The sequence below is a fragment of the Cryptomeria japonica genome, chromosome 6, assembly GCF_030272615.1.
Source record: "Cryptomeria japonica chromosome 6, Sugi_1.0, whole genome shotgun sequence".
NCBI lineage: Eukaryota > Viridiplantae > Streptophyta > Pinopsida > Cupressales > Cupressaceae > Cryptomeria > Cryptomeria japonica.
In genome coordinates this window covers 477498865-477519596 of record NC_081410.1, presented here as the reverse complement: position 1 = coordinate 477519596, position 20732 = coordinate 477498865, and the positions used below count along the sequence as shown (strand labels likewise).

General features: G+C 37.2%; 1 protein-coding gene across 2 annotated transcripts in view; it reads right to left on the bottom strand.

Annotated features, from left to right (window-relative positions):
• The window catches only part of LOC131051006 (mitogen-activated protein kinase 15), a 121774-nt gene extending 101303 nt beyond the window's left edge, over positions 1 to 20471 (bottom strand). The window contains exon 1 of one of the 2 annotated variants that reach the window (XM_057985336.2): positions 20052 to 20471. In XM_057985336.2, the coding sequence (XP_057841319.2) occupies positions 20052 to 20075 (24 nt within the window). In that variant the 5' untranslated portion in view covers positions 20076 to 20471. The remainder of the gene's footprint in view (positions 1 to 20051) is intronic. The other variant, XM_057985337.2, reaches the window with a different exon arrangement.
• Between the last annotated feature and the right edge of the window lie 261 nt (positions 20472 to 20732).

Here is a 20732-nt window from a genome sequence, read left to right as displayed (position 1 = left end):
TTTGGTTTTCGGCCTCCAAGGAGATTTCGCACGATTTCAATGTTTGAATGCCCTTTCTAAATATCGGGTCTCCAGACCGAAATGTGAGATTTCATTGTTTTCCAACTTCAGCCTTAATGGGGTCCTTTGCACAATTTCTTCTTTCTTTAAGATTTTCGGGCAAATGAGTGTTATTTGCGCGATTTTAGACTTAAGGAGTTTTTGACTTCTAATTTCGGCTCAGAAAGCCTATTTGCACGATTTTGGAGTTCAACTTTTCGAGTGATTTGGTGGTATTGCACGACTTAGGGTTTATTGTAAACGACTAGCTCTTCATTTGCAAACTTCGGGCGAAATGATTAAAATGTGCGATTTTAACCATTTTGGCATTTTCGGCCTTTAGAACCTTTGTTTCGTTCTCACCTGCAAATTCGGCAATATCGGTTGTTTTGCACAATTTCTTGTTTTAAGAAGTTCGGCCAAATGAGAAGTTTTGTGCAAATTTAAACTCCTTTGTTCATTTTCGACTTATCTGAGAGTTTTTTTATCTTCGAAATTTGGCCTTCAAATGCGATTTGAGAGTTGTTTGGGTGACATTGTCGATTAAAAGAAGCCTTTTGTGCGAATATGACCAGTGAACAATTTTCGGCTAATGGGCTGAATTCGCAATTTTTAGGGAATGGAGAAGGAAAGGGGGGTATTTTCACAGCTTTGAGAGGCATTTTGAAATTTTGCCCCTCTAAAATGAAATTTCGCATTTTGGCCTTCCAAGCCGAATTCAGGAGCTTTGGCTATGTGAGGCGAGATGCAAACTTCGCCTTCATTACAAAGTTGCAGGGTTTGCTTTTATGCCCAAACTCAGGCTCTTAAACAATTTGGAAAACTCAGGCCTTCTTCCCTTTTGCAAAGTTGGGGCTATCAGAAGATTGCTTTGGGCAAACTCGGGATTTTTGGTGGCTTTGAAAGCCTGAACCTCTCAACGACCCTCTCTCTCTCTCTTACGGGCAGACGACACAAAAACGGGGGTCCCCTATCAACGACGAGGTGTGCAATGCAAAGCACAACACTATATATCAGGGCACTCTTTGCACAACATGATGAACAGGGTAAGCAATGTGCCATGTACTATCTTAGCCAAACTCTAGTTGGCCATGAATGTCAATACACCCCACTGAAAGGGTTTGTCTAGATATGGTATTTGCTTCACAAAAATTCAAACACTACATGCTCTCACATTCTACTCAGTTCATTTCAAAAGATCAATCCTCTAAAATATCTTCTCTCTAAAACACCATTAACAAGTCGTATGGCAAAATGGATGGTACTCCTAAGTGAATTTGAAATTGACTATGTTTACCAAAAAGCAATCAAAAGGGCATATCATCACCAACCAATTAGCAATAGCAAGGAGGGGCTGCTATTTTAATTCTAAATTGCTCTAGCTAGAATGTCAAAGGGTTGGAAACCCTTAACAAGAAATGTATCCTTAGGTACTTGACGAGAAATGTATCCTTAGGTCCTATTGTACTAAGTTGAATCTTCTTTATCTACAAGATACTAAAGCTGTTGGTTTCTATCTAGAATCTATATTGAATTTTCTCTAGAAAGGATCCAAGTTTTTCTCTGCTTGGCATGGTTAAAGGCAAAGGAGGGGCTGTTATTTTAATTAAGGTTAAATGGGATTCCCTAGTTGTTGATAGTGGTTCTTCTCCTTGTAACAAGGTGGTTTGGGTGATTACTGATAAGGAGGGCAATAGATTTGGGATATGATCAATTTGTGCCTCGAATGTCTATATGAAAGCGCATAATATTGGCAAACCTAACAAAGTTGAGAAGTTGAATGTGGTTAATAATCCAAATTGTGAACCAATGGTTAAAGATTTAAATCCGAATGACATGGCTCACCCAGCTCTTGGTAACATTGAAGTTGATACATACAAGAACAGCCGCTGTCATGCCCCACCAATCTGAAAGCAATCGCAGCCCTTTTTATACCAAACTCAGGCAAAGGATATATTCCAGCATTCTATATAGGGGGCCAAACTAGGGTTAAGATTACATTTATCAGCAAACAGAGGCCGACTGAAAATTAAGGAATATAATTAATAAAAATGGACCGACTTGGAACTAAACAAAGTCAACTTTTTGGCATGTAATTTATTTTAAGCCAAGCAGAGCTTGTGTTGAGAGGAGGTGCATCCCTTTGAAAGGGTGGGATGTTAATAAGGTTGTGACTATCCACTCCATCATGAGGGATATAAAGAGAGATCAATTCAATTTTGTAAAGGGGATCAGAAAAGAAAAAAAGAGAAATATATGGGCCATTAAAAGAAGATGTAGGAGCAAAAACCTAAATCAGGATTACAAGAAAGAATTAATAATTAATTAACAACTCTCTATACCTGGCCGACCTGCACTTGAAGTAAGGCAACCATTAGGTGAAAGGGCACATTGTATAGTATAAAAGAAAAGTCTTTGAGGATCATCAAAGGAGGAAAAAAATAAGAGATCCTTTCAATCAGAACAGACTTGAGGATCAGACCGTAAGAATAGGAAGTAGAATCAGATCACATTAAATAGAAGCAGAAATAGCAGATGGAATAAATCAGAAACCCCTATGTACAGATACATATAACCTGCAAGGAAGATCAAATCAGAAAAGGCATCGAAGGACATCGGCAGTTTTTAATATAGAAATCAACCAGATCTGAACCGTATTAATCAACAGTCAGTGATACCCTTATATATACCTGATGATTACAGCAATATACTAATATATCTATGCATTTAACACCATGTATATTTGAAATGAGTAGTAATATGATTTCAAATAAGCAACAACCAATCAAGACAAGGTGAGTGAGAAAATACAAGGAGGGGAAACAGCTATGAGGTCCTCTTTTAAGCACACCACCTCATGGTGGCGACTAATAGTCCCATGAGGCCAAGGGGGTGCAAGGAGTGCCCCGCCCTTGAGCTTAGAAAGGAAGGATGTTCCAGACACCCTATTGTAGTTTCTCCCAAACCTCTACCATGGTTGACTATTGGATTAGGGAATCCCAATCTTAGTGAGGAGAATAATGGTGGCAAGAAGAGGGGGAACAAGCATAGGATTCCTCACTAGGTACACCCTCTCATATAGATGGCAAAGGGCCACATGAGGCCAAGATGGTGGTATACCCGCTCTTGGGCCTTGGGTAGAGGATGGTGTAAAATTCTTGACTAGGACTGATTGTAAATAAATGTGTAAACTGTAAATTTCCTGTCTAGGACTGAGCATAGATAAATGTGTATTTCCAGATTTGCAGAGAAATGGCATTGAATTTAATTGATTGATTATGACTTTCATTCAATAGTAAAATTCATGCATTCCAGAATTAACCTTCAAGCTTACTAACCAACATTGCATTAATTTAGCAGTCATTTTTACACATATTCAATATTGTATGATTAATGTTTTCAAGGTGCACCTGTAATGCGCAGTAGTGTAGTGCCAAACTCATTGCTGTGGTCTTCCAACGTTATCGTGGTAGGCAGCGTGAAGACTCTTGTGATGCCAATGTGTTGTTGTTATCGTGGTGGGCAGCGTGAAGACTCCTGTGATGCCAATGTGTTGTTGTTATAGTGGTAGGCAACGTGAAGACTCTTGTGATGCCAAAGTGTTGTTGTTATCCCTCTTGAACTTCGTCTTCACTGATCCTTTATGGTATAGTCAACAAACACGGGTCTGGTCACTTCACGCGATTTTTATCATTTCCAGATATCGGTCTTTTGCCACGGGTTCGTATTGTACTTGTGTCTTCACTCTGCGATCGGAAGGTACCCCGTCATTGCACTCGGGAGTCACACCAGCATTGCGCTCCGTCACACCAGCACTGTGCTCCGACTTATACCCAATATAGCGCCCGGTAATAATACCCGCCCTACATTCTGAAATTCACTATGCTCGGAAATACATATCCCATAATGATCATAAAGTTTATGCATAAATTTTGGGACTCACAAAGCAGTAATTCACGATGTACACCAGCTAGACTCCATCCTACTATTTTACGCCTCACGTCTCCTCCAATAGGTCAGATTATCCTGACGAAAGGGGAATTGTTCCAATTCAAAATCTGTCACTCATGAATATAATTCTTTTTTCCAGCTTCCGCCATGCCCTTTTATTCACCGTCGAAGTAGTTTTCTAAACTACTTTTATTCATTAAGACTTAACAATCTTAATTATTTATATTAATCTTCCAATTAGAATATTAATATAAAAAATTAATTAATATTATGTTATTATTATGTTATTTTCTTAATTTATTCATTTGGGGACATTACAGTCTCCCCTGCCCAATGTTGCTTGCCCACAAGCAACTGCAATCCAGGATATTGAAGAACTTGCTCATTTTCCCAAGTAGCATCATCCAATGGTAAATTCTGCCATTTAATGAGATATTCCCTGATTGTCCTATTCCGCAAATGCCTGTCTCGAGTGTCCAGAATCACTTCGGGTATCATTTCTAATTTGCCTTCTTCATTCAGTGGTGGGAGGTTCTCTGATACTGTCACCTGCTGACCCAGAGCCTTTTTGAGACATGATACATGGAATACATTATGTATTCTGCTTCCTTCAGGTAAATTCAATTCATATGCTATTGCGCCAACTTTCCGAATCACCAGGTATGGCCCATAAAATCGATGCTTCATTTTTTCGGCCCCGCTCCGCTTGAGAGATGACTGCCTACAGGGTTGTAGTCTGAGGTACACCAATTCCCCAATTTCAAAATGGCGTTCAATACGCTTCTTGTCTGCATAAATTTTTTGTTGATTTTGAGCACATTGCAAATTTTCCTTAAGTGCTTTCAATATATCTTGACTTTCCTGAAGCATGTCATGAGATTTGGGAACATTGCTCTAATCAAAAACTAGATCAATAAAAGAAAGTGCATCATACCCATATAGAGCTTTGAAAGGAGTCATATCGATAGATATATGATATGTAGTATTATAGCAGTATTCACCCAAATACAACCAACAGACCCAAGCTTTCTGATGACCAAACACATAATTACGAAGATAACCCTCAATCCACTTATTTACTATTTCAGTCTATCCATCGGATTGCGGGTGATAACTCGTGTTGTGGTTTAACTCAGTACCTGCCAACTTGAAAAGTTCCCCCCAAAAAATACTAAAAAATCTGCTATCACGGTCACTGATGATATTTTTTGGTAAACCATGTAGACGGAACACCTCTCGAAAGAATAGTTCTGCAAGCTGGACAGTTGTGAATTCTGTAGTGATAGATAAGAAATGTGCAAATTTAGTTAATCTATCAACCACGACAAAAATGCAATCTTTACCTTGAGATCGTGGTAAGCCTATAATGAAATCCATAGATATACTTTCCCATTTCCGTTCCGGTATAGGCAAAGGTTGCAATAAACTTGCAGGATAAGTATGCTCTGCTTTATTTTGTTGACAAGTGATGCATTCTTTGACATAGCGAAGGACATCATTCTTTAGTCCTTTCCAAGTGAATCTTTCTCTTATCTGCCGGTAAGTTTTGAAGTAGCCTGGATGTCCTACTAAAGGAACATCATGCACTGATTGGAGGATTTTCTCTTTCAACTTCGATCCTGGAATCAAATAAATTTTGTCTTTGTAATAGATAACATCATTTACCACCTTATATTTGTCATCTTGTATATTATCATCTAGCAAATCACAAGCAAAAGAATCCTTTGAATATTCGACTAGCAATAAAGATTTCCAATCAGTTGCTACTTCAGAGAATGCATTTATTTCAGGCCTTCTAGATAGTGCATCCGCGACAACATTGTTTTTACCTTTCACATATTCAATTTCAAAGTCATAAGCTTGGATCTTACTGACCCATTTCTGTTGGCTGTCATTTAAATCTTTTTGTCCCAAGAAATATCTCAAACTGTTATGGTCAGTTTTCACTACAAATCTGCTACCAACGAAATATTGTCTAAATTTTGTCAATGCATGCATGATTGCCAACATTTCCTTATCATAGATAGAATACAATTTCTCATGGTGATTAAGTTTCCTACTTTTATAAACTATAGGGTGTTTGTTTTGCATTAAAATTGCCCCTATTCCATCACCCGAAGCATCACATTCCAACACAAAAGGCCGATTAAAATCTGGAAGAGCAAGTACTGGGCAAGAACTCATTACCTCTTTGAGTTTCTCAAATACCTGTTGCGTTTCCTCAGTCCATTGAAAAGCACCTTTTTTGGTAAGATCTGTCAAGGGTGCCCCAAGCTGTGAAAAACCTCTGACAAACCTCCTGTAATAACTGCATAGACCAAAGAACCCTCTTAATTCTATAAGATTCCGTGGTGGTGGCCAGTCCAAGATGGCTCTTATCTTTTCTTGATGAACCTGTACCCCTGTTGCACTGATCATATGCCCTAAATACAAAATTTCAGTCATTCCGAATTTACATTTAGACGCCTTTGCATACAATGATTGTGTTTCCATAATACCAAGAACTATATCAATATGTTTTAAATGCTCTTCCCAAATTTTGCTATAAATCAATATATCATCAAAGAATACTAGCAAAAATTTCCTTAACTGTTTAAAAATAGGATTCATACAGGACTGAAATGTTGCCAGAGCATTTGTTAGACCAAACGGCATAACCAATAATTCATAATGACCATAATGACAGCGGAAAGCAGTTTTATGAATGTCTTGTTCTCTTAACTTAATCTGATGATACCCTGATCTCAAATCAATTTAAGAAAAATAAACAGCACCGTGCAATTCATCTAACAATTCATCAATTCAAGGAATTGGATACCTGTTTTTGATTGTTTTCTTGTTAAGAGCTTTGTAATCAATACACATACGAAGAGTTCCATCCTTCTTTTTGACCAACACTACAGATGATGCAAAAGGACTAGAACTAGGTCTGATGTGCCCCATATCCAATAATTCTTTAATTGTTTTTTCTATTTCATCCCTGAATGTTTTAGGGTGTCTATAAGGAGTAGTGATAACTGGTTTAGCACCCTCTTCTAATTCAATAGTATGTTCAAATCCTCTATCAGGTGGGACTCCTGGAGGGTTATCACTAAAAACCACATGATGTGAATCTAATATTGTTAACAAATCATTTTGATAAGATTTAGATTCAAAGCCCGATACCTTGTTGGAGATTAAACATTGTGCTGACCATGCCACATCTCCATGTTTGAAAATGGCCTCCATTCTTTTAGCACTGACGATCCTGGGACCATTGTTAGACATACCACGAAGGACTACCTTTTTATCATCAATTTTAAAAGAGAATTCCATTCTTTTAAAACTCTGTGTATATTCATCTAGTGTTTCCATCCACTGTATGCCCAGGACAACATTAGTGTTAGCCAAATCAATCACATAAAAATCATCAGTAATAGTATAATTGCCAAGAGTAATATTCAACTTAGGAACTTTATGAGTACTAGATAAATTAGTTCCACCTACTACTCTAACATCAAATCCCTCATGTTTTTCAGTCTGCAAACCACGTTTTTCCACAAGTGCTGCATCTATAAAATTATGAGTAGAACCACTATCAAGCATAACAATTACACGTTGTCCATTCCAAACTCCTCTAACTCTGAAGATATTATAATGTGGAGTTCCTGTCATGGATGCTATTACTCCTTCTCCTTGTTTAGTACTTGTTTCTGACTCTGTGTTCTGTGATGCTCGTTCTATATTAGGATCAACATTCTCTTCATCCTCACTGTTAGACATAACCTCAATATAATGAATTTTTCCCTTCCCTGAACATCTATGTCCAGGCTGCCATGCTTCCCTACAACTGAAACATAGTTTTTTCCTTCGGAGTTCTTCCCTCTCCTCCTTATCTAACCTGTTTTTAGGGAGATTATCTTTGTTGAAAGGTTGTTTGTCCTTTTCTGGTTTAGGAGGTGGTCCTTTATTAAAAATTTTCCCTTTTGAAGATGGTTCTAATTCTCTTGCTCTTTTGACAGTTGTTTGTAAAGTAAGGGGGTTTAAGGACTTAACCCAACCTTTAAGAGAATCAGACAATCCACCTATAAATATTACAATCTTATGTCTTTTTTAAATTTCAGTAACTAAGATTGCCAATTTTTCAAATTCAGAAATATACTGCTCAACAGTTCTAGTTTGCTTAAGCTGAGTCAAATCTTTAAGATGTAATTCAGGATCTTTAGAATCAAACCTATCAATAAGTTTCTCAGTGAACTCAACATAAGTACCTATCAAATTATGACCCAAGGTTTTTTGCCCATGATGCCACCATTCATGTACTACACCGTCAAGATGTAACGCAGCATATTTAATTGCCTCCTCTTCAATCATAGGGTTTAATTGGAAGTATGTGTCTAGTTTTTGCACCCAAGCCCGAGCAGTTGTCTTCCTGAACCATCAAAATAAGGAATAGACATTTTTCCAATTTTCCTTTGCAATTCACTGTTGTTTCCTCACTGTCCTCTTGGCCTATGTTTCATTCTGACATCTAAATATTCCCTAAATGTCATTGTTGACCTGAATTCTTCTCTTGAACCTAACCAATCCTGATGTATTTCTTCCTGTATTTCTCTTATTGTAGGTTCATGTTTAGGTGGCTGGTTTCTAGCAGTAAATGTGGGCATAAATGGTCTGGTTGTTCCTGTTCTTTCTGGCTAATTGTTGACTGACAATTCATCTCTACCCCCATTGTTTCCCCCATTATTTTGATGTTGATTATTCTGTCTTCCATTATTTTGGTGCTAATTTATATTATTAGCCATAAACTGGGTCATCAAGTTGGTCATTCTGTTAACATTATCTTGCATATCTTGCTGACTTCTGATCAATGCAGCCAATAGGTCCCTATTATTATCCGGGTCTCCCATGTTGTTTTCAAAAATAAATTCCTCGTCAGTTTCTGTGTGGCTATTCTCAATTTCAAACAGAATAGATGAACTACTCTGTGCTAAAGGAGAGTTTGGAAATCTGTTTTGATGGGCCCTAGTACTTCGGAAATTATAATTTCCCTGGTCCATACTCAACTGTGCATTAAGTTTTCATAAGGTTTCAATACCCTACAGGCTGGCAGGATTCAGAGCTCTGATACCACTGTAAAATTCCTGACTAGGACTGATTGTAAATAAATGTGTAAACTGTAAATTTCCTGTCTAGGACTGAGCATAGATAAATGTGTATTTCCAGATTTGCAGAGAAATGGCATTGAATTTAATTGATTGATTATGACTTTCATTCAATAGTAAAATTCATGCATTCCAGAATTAACCTTCAAGCTTACTGACCAACATTGCATTAATTTAGCAATCATTTTTACACATATTCAATATTGTATGATTATTGTTTTCAAGGTGCACCTGTAATACGCAGTAGTGTAGTGCCAAACTTGTTGCTGTGGTCTTCCAACGTTATCGTGGTAGGCAACATGAAGACTCCTGTGATGCCAATGTGTTGTTGTTATCGTGGTGGGCAACGTGAAGACTCTTGTGATGCCAAAGAGCTGTTGTTATCCCTCCCGAACTTCGTCTTCACTAATCCTTTATGGTAAAGTCAACAAACACGAGTCTGGTCACTTCACGCGATTTTTATCATTTCCAGATATCGATCTTTTGCCACGGGTTCGTATTGTACTTGTGTCTTCACTCTGCGATCAGAAGGCACCCCGTCATTACACTCGGGAGTCACACCAGCATTGCGCTCTGTCACACCAGCACTGCGCTCCGACTTATACCCAATATAGCGCCCGGTAATAATACCTGCCCTACGTTCTGAAATTCACTATGCTCGGAAATACATATCCTATCATGATCATAAAGTTTATGCATAAATTCTGGGACTCACAAAGCAGTAATTCACGACGTACACCAACCAGACTCCATCCTACTGTTTTATGCCTCACGTCTCCTCCAATAGGTCAGATTATCCTGACGAAAAGGGGAATTGTTCCAGCTCAAATTCTGTCACTCATGAATATAATTCTTTTTTCCAGCTTCCGTTCAAAATCTTCCGTCATGCCCTTTTATTCACCGTCGAAGTAGTTTTCTAAACTACTTTTATTCATTAAGACTTAACAATATTAATTATTTATATTAATCTTCCAATTAGAATATTATTAATTATTTATATTAATCTTCCAATTAGAATATTAATATAGAAAATTAATTAATATTATGTTATTATTATGTCATTTTCTTAATTTATTCGTTTGGGGACATTACAAATGGTTTAACACACCCTATCATGCCTCCTTATCCTAACTCTCCTATGATTGAATTCTGTTAACGAATTAGATATACCTTATGGTTAATTAATGTTCCTAAACCCTAGTAAGAACTCTGCTTTTGATTTAAAAAAATGTTTCTAGTAGGGAAGATCTATTTTATGGATTATGTTTCAATGATTACTTAACATGCTTGCAGAATCTCAACCGGGTAAATGATATCGCTAGCTCTATTCCATTTCTTGTTTTACTTGGAATTGTGATTTTAGGGCAAAAACTAGGGCATTTACAAAAGGGGACATTACAGCAGCAACAAAGTGCTGCTGGGATAATCTTTAATCTTTTATACTGATGGGATAAGCTTTGGTATTTTGTTTTTTGAATTTTGTTGGTAGTGATGGTTTGTAACTTTTTGGGTTTGAGCCCCTTAGCAAACTCTTTCAACTAGACTTGTGAATCTTTCACCATATATAGTACCTGTTTTCTTCTTCTTAGTAATAGACATATAATCTTTATTTTTTTAAATTAAAATTATTAAAATTTAAGCATACTATTTCAAAATTTAAATTATTCAAATTTAAGTATATTATGATTCCAAACCTATAAATAAAAACACATCCATGGAATAGCTATGGCAAGAGATCAACCACAGATAGACTTGTTTATAGTATATACTAATAGTACGATGGGCAGATTGACCTTGGAATGGCAAATCCTAGACTGAGCAGTCGGGTGAGCAGCTTGAACAAGGCATAGATGATAAGTGAATGGCTTACATACAGGTGGTTGCAAGAATAAGTATGCATGTGCTTCAGTATTTGTTTATGGTTTATTCAATTTCTGAGATTACATTCACTTTGCAACCCAAGTTTAAACGATTGGTTTCTATCTCAGCCAAAGATGATTACAATCTGGAAAATGAAGTGAATGTTTCCTCAAAGCCCACACTGGAAGGCAGTTTTCTTAGTAAGCAACCACTTTTTTGTTGAGTTATTTGATGTTCTCACCAGTGTTCTTTACCATCAGAATTGCAACAAAATCACTATTGGTTTTTGACATTTTGTTAGAAAAAATAGTGCAAGGAGAAAATAATCAAAAGAATTTTAGAAGGATCAAATTTCTGTCAGGTTTGTTGGGGATTCTAAAAAAAAAAAACAATCGGGATCAAAGTGGGTTCACCCTGGTCATCAAAGAGGAACCCAAAAGAAAAAAGTAGAGCCCTAGCCCACTTTGTTGCTGAACTGCACCCAGATCAGAACCAAGAGCCGATTGTAGCCTGATTTAAGGGGCTTTTGTGAAGAACCAGAAAAATAGGGTTTTGGTTTGTTTTTGGTGCACTGCAGCACTATTGTGCATGAAAACTTTCAGTTTGGCAAAGCTATCTATTTTGTTGTGGTAGTAGGATTGATGATTTTAAACTTTGGTCGTGAAGGAGGTGAGGCATTTTAATGGGTGTTGGCAGTTTCTGCCTTTCTTTGTATTTCTACTCTATTTTTGACTTCGACTTAGTCATTGTTTCATTGTACTTTCTTATATATTTCTCAGGCAGGAGCCACTATAGATTTCCCCAGATATTTTATCAAAAAAAGTAAATATATTTCAATTTTAATCACAATAAATGAAATGAAGGCCTGCCCATCAACATTAATGCATACATATAATTTGTTGAAACTTGAAAGCATAGTTTGCAATCAGCAAGCTCTCACTGAACTCACAAGCTTTCCTACTCATTGAGTAACTCGCTAGAGACTCAAGCATCAAGACTTGCAGAGAAACTTGTAGATTCTCACAAGTTTTATATGCAGTCTCGACTACCAAAACAAATTCCAGAACCTTATAAAACATTGATTTTTTGTGTTTTATTGTCATTTTCATCATCAGTGATTACATTCTCTGCAATGTGAATTGATTGCCGAGTGATTGATAGGATTTATCAACAGTTGGTTAAATACTTAAAACTAAAGGTCTAAAAGTGATAATATTATGAAAAAAATATGTGCGCCATCAAGATCTAGTGGCCTAAAAGGCCTTAATTTGGGCCTGGTGGCACAGACTCTGCCTCTCAACCCCAACCTATGTAGTGACAAGGATTGAGCCAAGGGCACTGCCATGAACCCTATAAGAGATGCTACAACTCAAACCCACTGGGGGCTGCCACCCCCAGACCCCTGATCTGGTTTTGAAAAGCAAATCACAAAAATTGTTTCTGGCTGTGCCGAAAGGAAAAGCATAGTTTTTCCCTTTATTTAGATTGAAATAACAAAAACTGCATTTTTGCCCTATTTTTACGAGATTTTTGGCTGTTCTTATTCTCCCAAGTAATTGAAATCCATTTATCTAAATTCACTTTGTATGTGTCTCATGCATTTAAGTTTGTTTTGTGTATTTATGTAATTTTTTATTTTCCAAGTTTTTGGAGAGTCTCGAGTCTGAGTTACATAGTGTTGTCCTCATTTTTGTTTTCAAAAATGAAGAACCATTACATTAAATTTTTGTCAAAAAATGATAAAAATTCTCTATGGCACGCTTCTCGAGGCATAATTTCACCTAATCCTTGGACTGGCTTAATCCTCAATCCATCCTCAAACCACGTTTCAAATTTCGTCACATTCTAGGTTCGTTTGCTATGTCTTTCCTTCAATTTCAGGTTTTTTCTCCCTGACTGCGGGTGGGAAATTTTCCTTGAATTGCAAGTTTCATGATTTCTTTTGTTTTGGTCTTTGTAAGGAAATTTTTGGCTAATTACAAGTGCACTTTATTGAAAAAAGAACTTGTAACTTACCTTTTATTTCCCCCTTGATCCTTTTGGCTTTTTAAGTTATGATAGGGACTTTTTGGATAAGTTACAAGTTAATTTTAAATTGCATATTTATAAATAACTTGTAATTCTTTTTTAAAACCCCTATTTTAATGTCTTTTGCTTGTAATAGGGATTTTAAACCCCTATTACATATGTGCAAGTTATTAAAACGTGTTGTAGGGATTTTATTTTCCCTTTACAAGTAACTTTGTAACTTGCACATCTCTCTCCAAAACCCTATTTTGCCTAGAAATGAAATAAAGTGACATTTTAAACTTGCTATTTTGCCCAAAAAATCCGATTTTCTCCATAAAGTGCAAATTGGGGAATTTTCAACTTGTAATTTCATTTCTAAAACCCGATTTTGCCTTGTTGAGAGAAAAGTGACATTTAAAACTTGCTATATGGGAAATAAAACCCAATTTTCTCTATTGCATGTAAATTAAAACTTGCATTTTTCTTCCAAAAACCCGATTTTCCTCTCCTAAGCCAATTTTGCCACAAATTCTTCCCAATTTTTTGTGGAGAAATTCAAGGAGCAAGGAGGCGATATTGTTGCAAGGCAATTTATGTGAGTTGAAGAACACGTTGCATTTGTTTTGGTGAATGATTCAACCCTTGTTTCTGCAAAAACCGTTTCCACGTGATTCCTAAAACCCACGTTTTGGGGGATTCAAACTATACAAAGTGGCAATCTCCTAGGTCGTTTTGCCTTCCTTCACCAAGGCGTTGAAGTTGGAGGGAGATTTGGCCCACTTCTTGTGCCATTTAACTTACATTTGGTGCCATGTTTTGTTGCTTATGGCGTTTTAGTAAAAACGTGGCAAGGGTTTTTGAATGCGGTTTAGTCTCTATTTAAGAGCTATCATTTCTTCTTACAAAGACTAATCATCTTTTGAAGAGGCATTTTCAGTTTGAAGCAAGGTATGGTTTCTTTCCTTTCTTTGTTTCATTTTCTTGTTTTCTTGTTTTCTTGTTTTTCCTTTCTAGTTGTAAATTTGTGTATATATTTTGCCCCAAAAATCGGTTTTGTGAGAGAGATTTTCCCCTTTGTAAAGCAATTTTTGAATTGCATTGTTCTTCCCCATTTTCCCTCTTTACTTGTATTTGGGATTTTAAATCCCGATTACAAGTTGGATGAAAATCATTGTTCTTCCCTTCCAGTTAAAAAAATTTAACCATCTTTTATTGAAATTCCAAGTTGCAAAGATGAAAAATACCCATCCTTCCAAAATCGGGTTTTTAGAACCGGATTGCATGTTCAAAGTTCTTCCCATTTTCATGAAAATGTCATTCCCAAAATCTTTCCATTTTTATTCATCCATATCGCCTATATCCATACTTTCCGTTCACATCATTTCCTGCAAGTCTAATTCTTATTTTTCACTCATTTCTCCATTTTCCATTTTACAAGTATACTTGCATTCGGGTTTTAAAAATCCGATTGCATGTGCATTTTTCCCAAACTTGTATACTTGTAAAATTTTCCCCAAGATCCGAAATTGGTCAAAGTCAAGATTCCTAGCATTTCCCATTTATTTCCCATCTTTCTCTCACAAAAATGTGAAGTGCAAGGGTTGGAGTTCTTCCCATTTGAAGAAGGAAAAATGTTAGTTGCAACTGATTATGATGTTGCTTTAACACTTTTAAGTCTTCATCTCAATATACCAAGTTGTCCTTCAATGTCAGATTTGTCGTCATCTCCAATTCCAAAGAAGATGAAGTATAAATATGACAAGTACCAAAATGATTTTTCACCTTCTCAAGTTTCCTCTCCTTTGGATCACATAAAAGATACGGAGATAGGGCATGTGGACATGTCAAAATTTGTCAAGAGGATGGAGGATCCGCAGGATAGAAATATGCAGCAGCTGTTGGACAGCCATATCCATCACGCATCTTCTTTTCCAATGGCTGCCCTAAAACCTGAATTTGTTCTCATTTGCGCCCATCGCTTTGACAAGGAGACAAGAACCATTAAAAATGATGATGGTGAAGCAATAATCTGCCTTGATGCAGATACAATTGAGAAAGTCTTCAAAATACCACCAGCACCTGTTTATATGGAGATTTCCAAAGATAGTGCAGTTGAGTACTATGTCAAAAGGGAAAAGGACTGCAAACGTCGTATTAACAGGTGGATTCATGAGCCATGAGCCGCCTTCTCAAGATGGGATAAGTTGTACCGCTGTGACTTCAAGTGGGAAATTGGAGACATCATAACTCTCCTCAGCGGGATGCTGGGTCTTGAACACTCCAATGTTTTTGAACCCTGGATGTATTAGTTTACCATGTTCATAAGGCAATCCCATCATGTATCATGGGGAGAGATTATCAGCGATGCTTTGTGTGAGCAACTTGCAACAGTTCCTTCCACCATGACTTTCTACATGAATTCAGACTTAGTGTATTTGGCAGCGTCACTCAGACATTTCCCTGGTCTTTCTACCAAGGGTGACCGCTCGCTTATACCTGTATAGGAATATTATGATCAGCTGCCTTTGAGACCTAGCAGATTGCATTTTAGAAGAATTCAAGATGCATCTTCAGTTACTTCATGTGCCAATTTGACAGAACTCTAAAGAACAAAAGGGTGTCAGATGAGGCATGGGAAAGAGTAAATGAATATGGGTGCTTGTTTCTTCAATTCCCAACCTTTACCTATATGAGAGTCGGATGCTATAGTGGGCAGCCATATATGCTCCCTAGATACCCGACTGATAAAATCATACTTATGGAGTTGGAAAGACAGATCATGGTTGTGCACGTTCATCAGTCTGTCAGACATAAGGTCGGAATGGGGATTTCTACAACAAACCCATTGAAAATTGGTCGGTATTCTCTTGTCACTTCCGTCAAAGCCAAAGCTATGGAGACTGAGATGCAGGAAATTAAACTCAAAAGGTTTAAGTCCAGAGCTGACTTTGATTACCGGGGTATGAAGGAAAAGATCAAAAAGTCCTTCGTGCACGTGCATCGTATTGAGGATATCTAGGTAGATCTCCGCACAAAAGTGGAGATTCTCAAGATGGATTACAGAAGACTTACTGTTGAGCAGGTTATTGATTTGAACTTGGTGGATATTCCACAAGGGATGATTGATGATGGGCATGTACATGATCCTGAATATATTTCACAAAGGGTTGAGGAAGCTCCACTTCCTTTAATCCAATGGTCGCATAAAGAATGCACGTCCATTCTTGAAATATTTCAGCCTATCTTGGCTAACACCAATACTTGGCTCAAAAGTAATGGTGTTAGACTCATCAAGATCAAGGTTGGGAAAGAAGATGACTCTACGGGGCCTCTTGGATGTAAGTCTGAGATTCAGATTGACAATAAGGAAGGTGCATCATCTTCTGGCACCAAGATCAAATTGCGAGTTAGTCGGGCAGTAGTGCTTTCTCCTGAGGAGGTGACAGTTCGTAGAAAGGAAAAGTCACGGTTTCATGTTCAGGTGATCGATCTTGATAATCCAGAAGAAGGACAGCAATCTGCTGATGCTCCTAAGTCTCTAGCTTCGGACTCACCTCATGAGATTCCTTCCTCAATTCCATTGAGTCGCCTCTTTCTCCTCTTGACATAATGGTGGAAGAGTCTCCTCAGAATGTCGTTCCTATTTCAGCATACGAGCCGCCTCCTGATCATCAACAAGAGGGTGTGCTGGAAATTCCTGAGGATACTCCTGCATGTATTCAGTTGTCAGAGATTGATACCTCCACTTCTAGTTTTGAAAAATTTATGATGCAATCTTCATGCCCATTGGTTACTGAGAAAACCATGGTCGCCATCCAAACAGATACTCCTCCCAGGGTGACCATGACTGTTCAAACAGAAACTGCTTCTCCTTTACTCACAGTTGCTACTGAAGGAGAGTTGATGGCTTTACCTCCATCGCTTAGTTCTTTTACCCCAAAGAGGAAGAAGCAAGAAATTTCGCCTGATGCCTTTGATTATCAGCAACTTAAACAGTCTAGACTCAAGGTTGCTAAAAAGGCCAAGACTATCTCAAGAGTAACTGTTGATAGCAACAAGATGAAAGTGGCTGAAATTGTTGAACCTCTAGCAGATAAGCCACTTGAAGAGATATTAATTGTTGATTACAAAGTCACAAGGGTAGAATTGGGCAAGCAAAAGCATGAAGTGGTTAAACATGATGTCCAATATTATGTAGCCTCACTAGTGCAACGATATGATGAACTTCTAGCTAAGAAAGATAAGCTAGAAGAGGACAACCGGCAACTTGTTGCAGCTGTTCGTAAAATCACAAAACCGACTGGTGAAGTGAGTAATCCTACAAGTTCTTCCGAGGCACAAGAATCAATCCAGGGAGTTGAGAGAGCTGCTCAAAAGATACAAGCACTGGAATCTTGGGTTGATCAGCTTCATAATCTATCTGCACAAGTCTTGAAGGAGGTTTTCCAAATGATGGCCAAGTTGAAAACCATTGAAGAACAATTGAACCAAGTTTTTGATACTTTCAAACGGAACTTGGAAAAGGTAGAAGACAGCTTGACTATTTGGCTTAAAATTTCTCAGCAAAAGTTAAGCGTTCTTCTAGAATGTCAGGTAATTCCTTCAAGAGTTGTGTACTTGGAATATCAGGAGCTCTTGGAGAACAAAGCCCTTGTTCTTAAGTCACTTATTGAAGACATTGATGATTCTATGAGGCTGCGAATGGAAGTTTTTCAGGATATGGTCTCTCATTGTCAGAAAGCTTCTTGCACCATCATGGGTCATGATGGAGAATTGTTGATAGAAGAAAAGATTCTTTCTGATCTACAGTTGAAGATCCGTCAAGAGTGGAAAAGTGAACCATTTTCAGCATCATCCATTCAAGCCTTAGTGACTTATCAAGGTTACTTGCGGGAAATTTAGTCTTCCTTTGAGAGAAATAATGCCACAATCCCTCGTTGTAGCGATATTGTCGTGAAAACCATGATTGTGGGCAAGAACACCCATGAACCGGATCCTGATGAACGACGAATGATCATCCAGAAGTTTGAAGGATTCATGTCTTCACATACTGCAGCTTAAGTGTTTTTCAACACTTAGTTGTATTTTTCCTGCTTTGTAATCTTTTAGCTGTATTTTTTCTTTTGACAAGTTACATGTAAAAGCCTTTCTGTAAATTGCAAGATAAGTCATTACTTGCACTTTTGTAATTACATGCAAAGCAACTACAAATTCAGTTCAGTTAGGACTGTAGTTGGAATAAGTCTTAGTTGGTTATTGAATAAGTCTTGGTGGTTGAGAGACTCTGTCAAGTTAGTTAGGATCCTCCCACCTTTTTCTCAAGGCTCCTCTTCTATAAATTCTTGAGGGGTCTATTTTAATCTTTATCTTTTTGAAAGCAAGTAAAAACTCTGTCAAATTTGCAGCAAAGAAGTTTTTGAGCTTTTATGTGTAAATTGAAGAATTGAAAGGAATAAGAAGAAAATTGCTCAATCTTTGAGTCTTTGTGCTACATTCTTGAGTTTGTGTTCCATATTTCCTTTCTTGTAAGTGTTTCTTTGAGAACTTAATCGAATCTGATTTGCAGTCTTTGAGCTGCAAGTATTGGAAATTAATTTAGTTAAAGTAGAAGTTCTATTGGGAAAAAGTTGTAAGACTTTGTTCTTACACTTGTTCTTAACAGAATTTAGAAGTAAGTAGATTTTGTGAGAAATAGCTGAGAGTCTTTGAGCTTATACTACTTCCCATTGTTTTATGTAGAAAGAATAAGATATTTCAGTCTTTGTGATGTTATAATTTGTTCTTAATCAAATTAGTATAGAAAAGGGTAGATAGGACTTCACATAATCAAGTCTTTGAGCTTGATATTGTTGTCTCATCCCAAAGGAAGTGACGGAAGTCTTTGAGCTTTTAGGAAACTTCATTTCCTTTCTCTCATTTCATTTTGAAAGTTGTTACTATTGTTTTATATCAAATCGCTATCACTTTTCTGTGAAGAGAAAAGGATATTGTCTTTCTTGAAAGAAGAAGAAAGATTGTTGTCCCATCCTATTTTATTTTTAAAGTTGTAGTTAGATAGGGGGAGCCTTCCCTTAATTGAGTTTTACTCACACACTGTGGTTGAAACCACAATTTTGTATATTTCCCCAAGTGTACAAAATTTTCAACCAACACATAGTAAATCAAAATTTAATGCAATATTTCAATCAATCAGTGAAATGGATGCCTAAACAATAAGGTTTAACAGTCTAGTCAAAACTTCATAAAGCAAGTATTGCCAATTCTTTATGCAATGTTTGTGGTAGAGAGGAATAAATCAGTCACGTGTTCTGCTGCCAAATCTTGCTGAAGGGATTCTATGCTTAATTCAACTTTATTTGTTTCTCCTCTTGCTTGGTGAAGGATATTTTTCCATTTTGGATAACACCTGCACGACTAAGGACAGCTCTACATATTCTGACGTAAAATTAAGATTGATTGCTATTAAATTTTTCTTTTTGGTGGAAAACAAAGTCTAAAGCAACTTTGCAGCGGGGCATAACCCCCAAAAAAGTTCAGCGGATTCGAGATTGTTTAAGCAGGAAGTAGCTCTACTTGTCGAAGTCAGATCAACTAAGTCGTCTAGAAAGCTGAATCATTGCCAATTGGCACTCACGCCCAAGTGTTCTATTTCCTTGGCATTCTAGGGAAGGATTTCCCTTAGTCATGTTGTTCAGCTGATGTTCTGATCTTCTTCTTTTTAAACTATATATCTGTTTTTGTCTTGCTGACATAATACTTTTAATCCCAGATGAATAAAACACACATTTCTTAAGAAAAGAAAAACAGATTGTTTAACTTGAATTCTGAACAGGGACCTGCCCACCAAAGTTAGCACATACCTATTAAGTGATTTGAGGCATACCGGTTAAGCTAACTCAATTCTTATAAGTGTTATCAATTCAAAGTTTCCAACTTTGATCCCAAATGGAAAGCTACCCGCCAAGGTTAATAAGACGTATGAGTTATGCCTAACAAACAATTTGAAATTCAATGAATCAGAAAGGAAGAAACTTAAGACAAACTTACTTTTCTGCGCTGATCCTGATGCATCGTTTCCCTGTGTTTCCTATCTACAATGAAATGGATCTAGATCTTCCTTCTTTTTATTCACCATGAACTAAAGAACTTTGAGTCTCACAATCTGGTTTTGAGAACACCCATTTCTGACACCGCAGCTAGACAGAGATAAAGATGTAGGCTGATACTCAATCTGCAGGAAAAGAGAAAATGTACACGTATACTCAATTGCTAATGGGCAGCTTTTCTAAAGCTTTTCTGGTTCCCTGCAGTTGAGTAAGATTAGACTGACAACACCATTGTAAGTACTGGATGGTCCTCTTTTTTCTGACTTTTTTGTGTTTTTCAGGTGTTTGAGTGGATAGAAGTCAAGAGATAATGAGGTACCCTTCTTCGGGTAGTGTGGTGTATATTTATAGAAAAGATGTGTGATACGGTTTTGGGTACGAGCTGTTAGTCTTCAACATTTGTTAACATTAAAGGGACCCCGATAGTATCAGGGCAATTTGTCGTCATTGGTTAGGACGCAGCTATTTTGGCTTTAAAAAAAAAAATTAAAAATACATTTTGTCAATAACACAAAGGATATATGCACGTTTTTGACCTTTAATTTCGCGATTTATGGCTGTGATTTTTTCAGTTGGAGCTAGAATAGTTGTAGCCCGTTATGATGATTCAATGGGTTTGTGG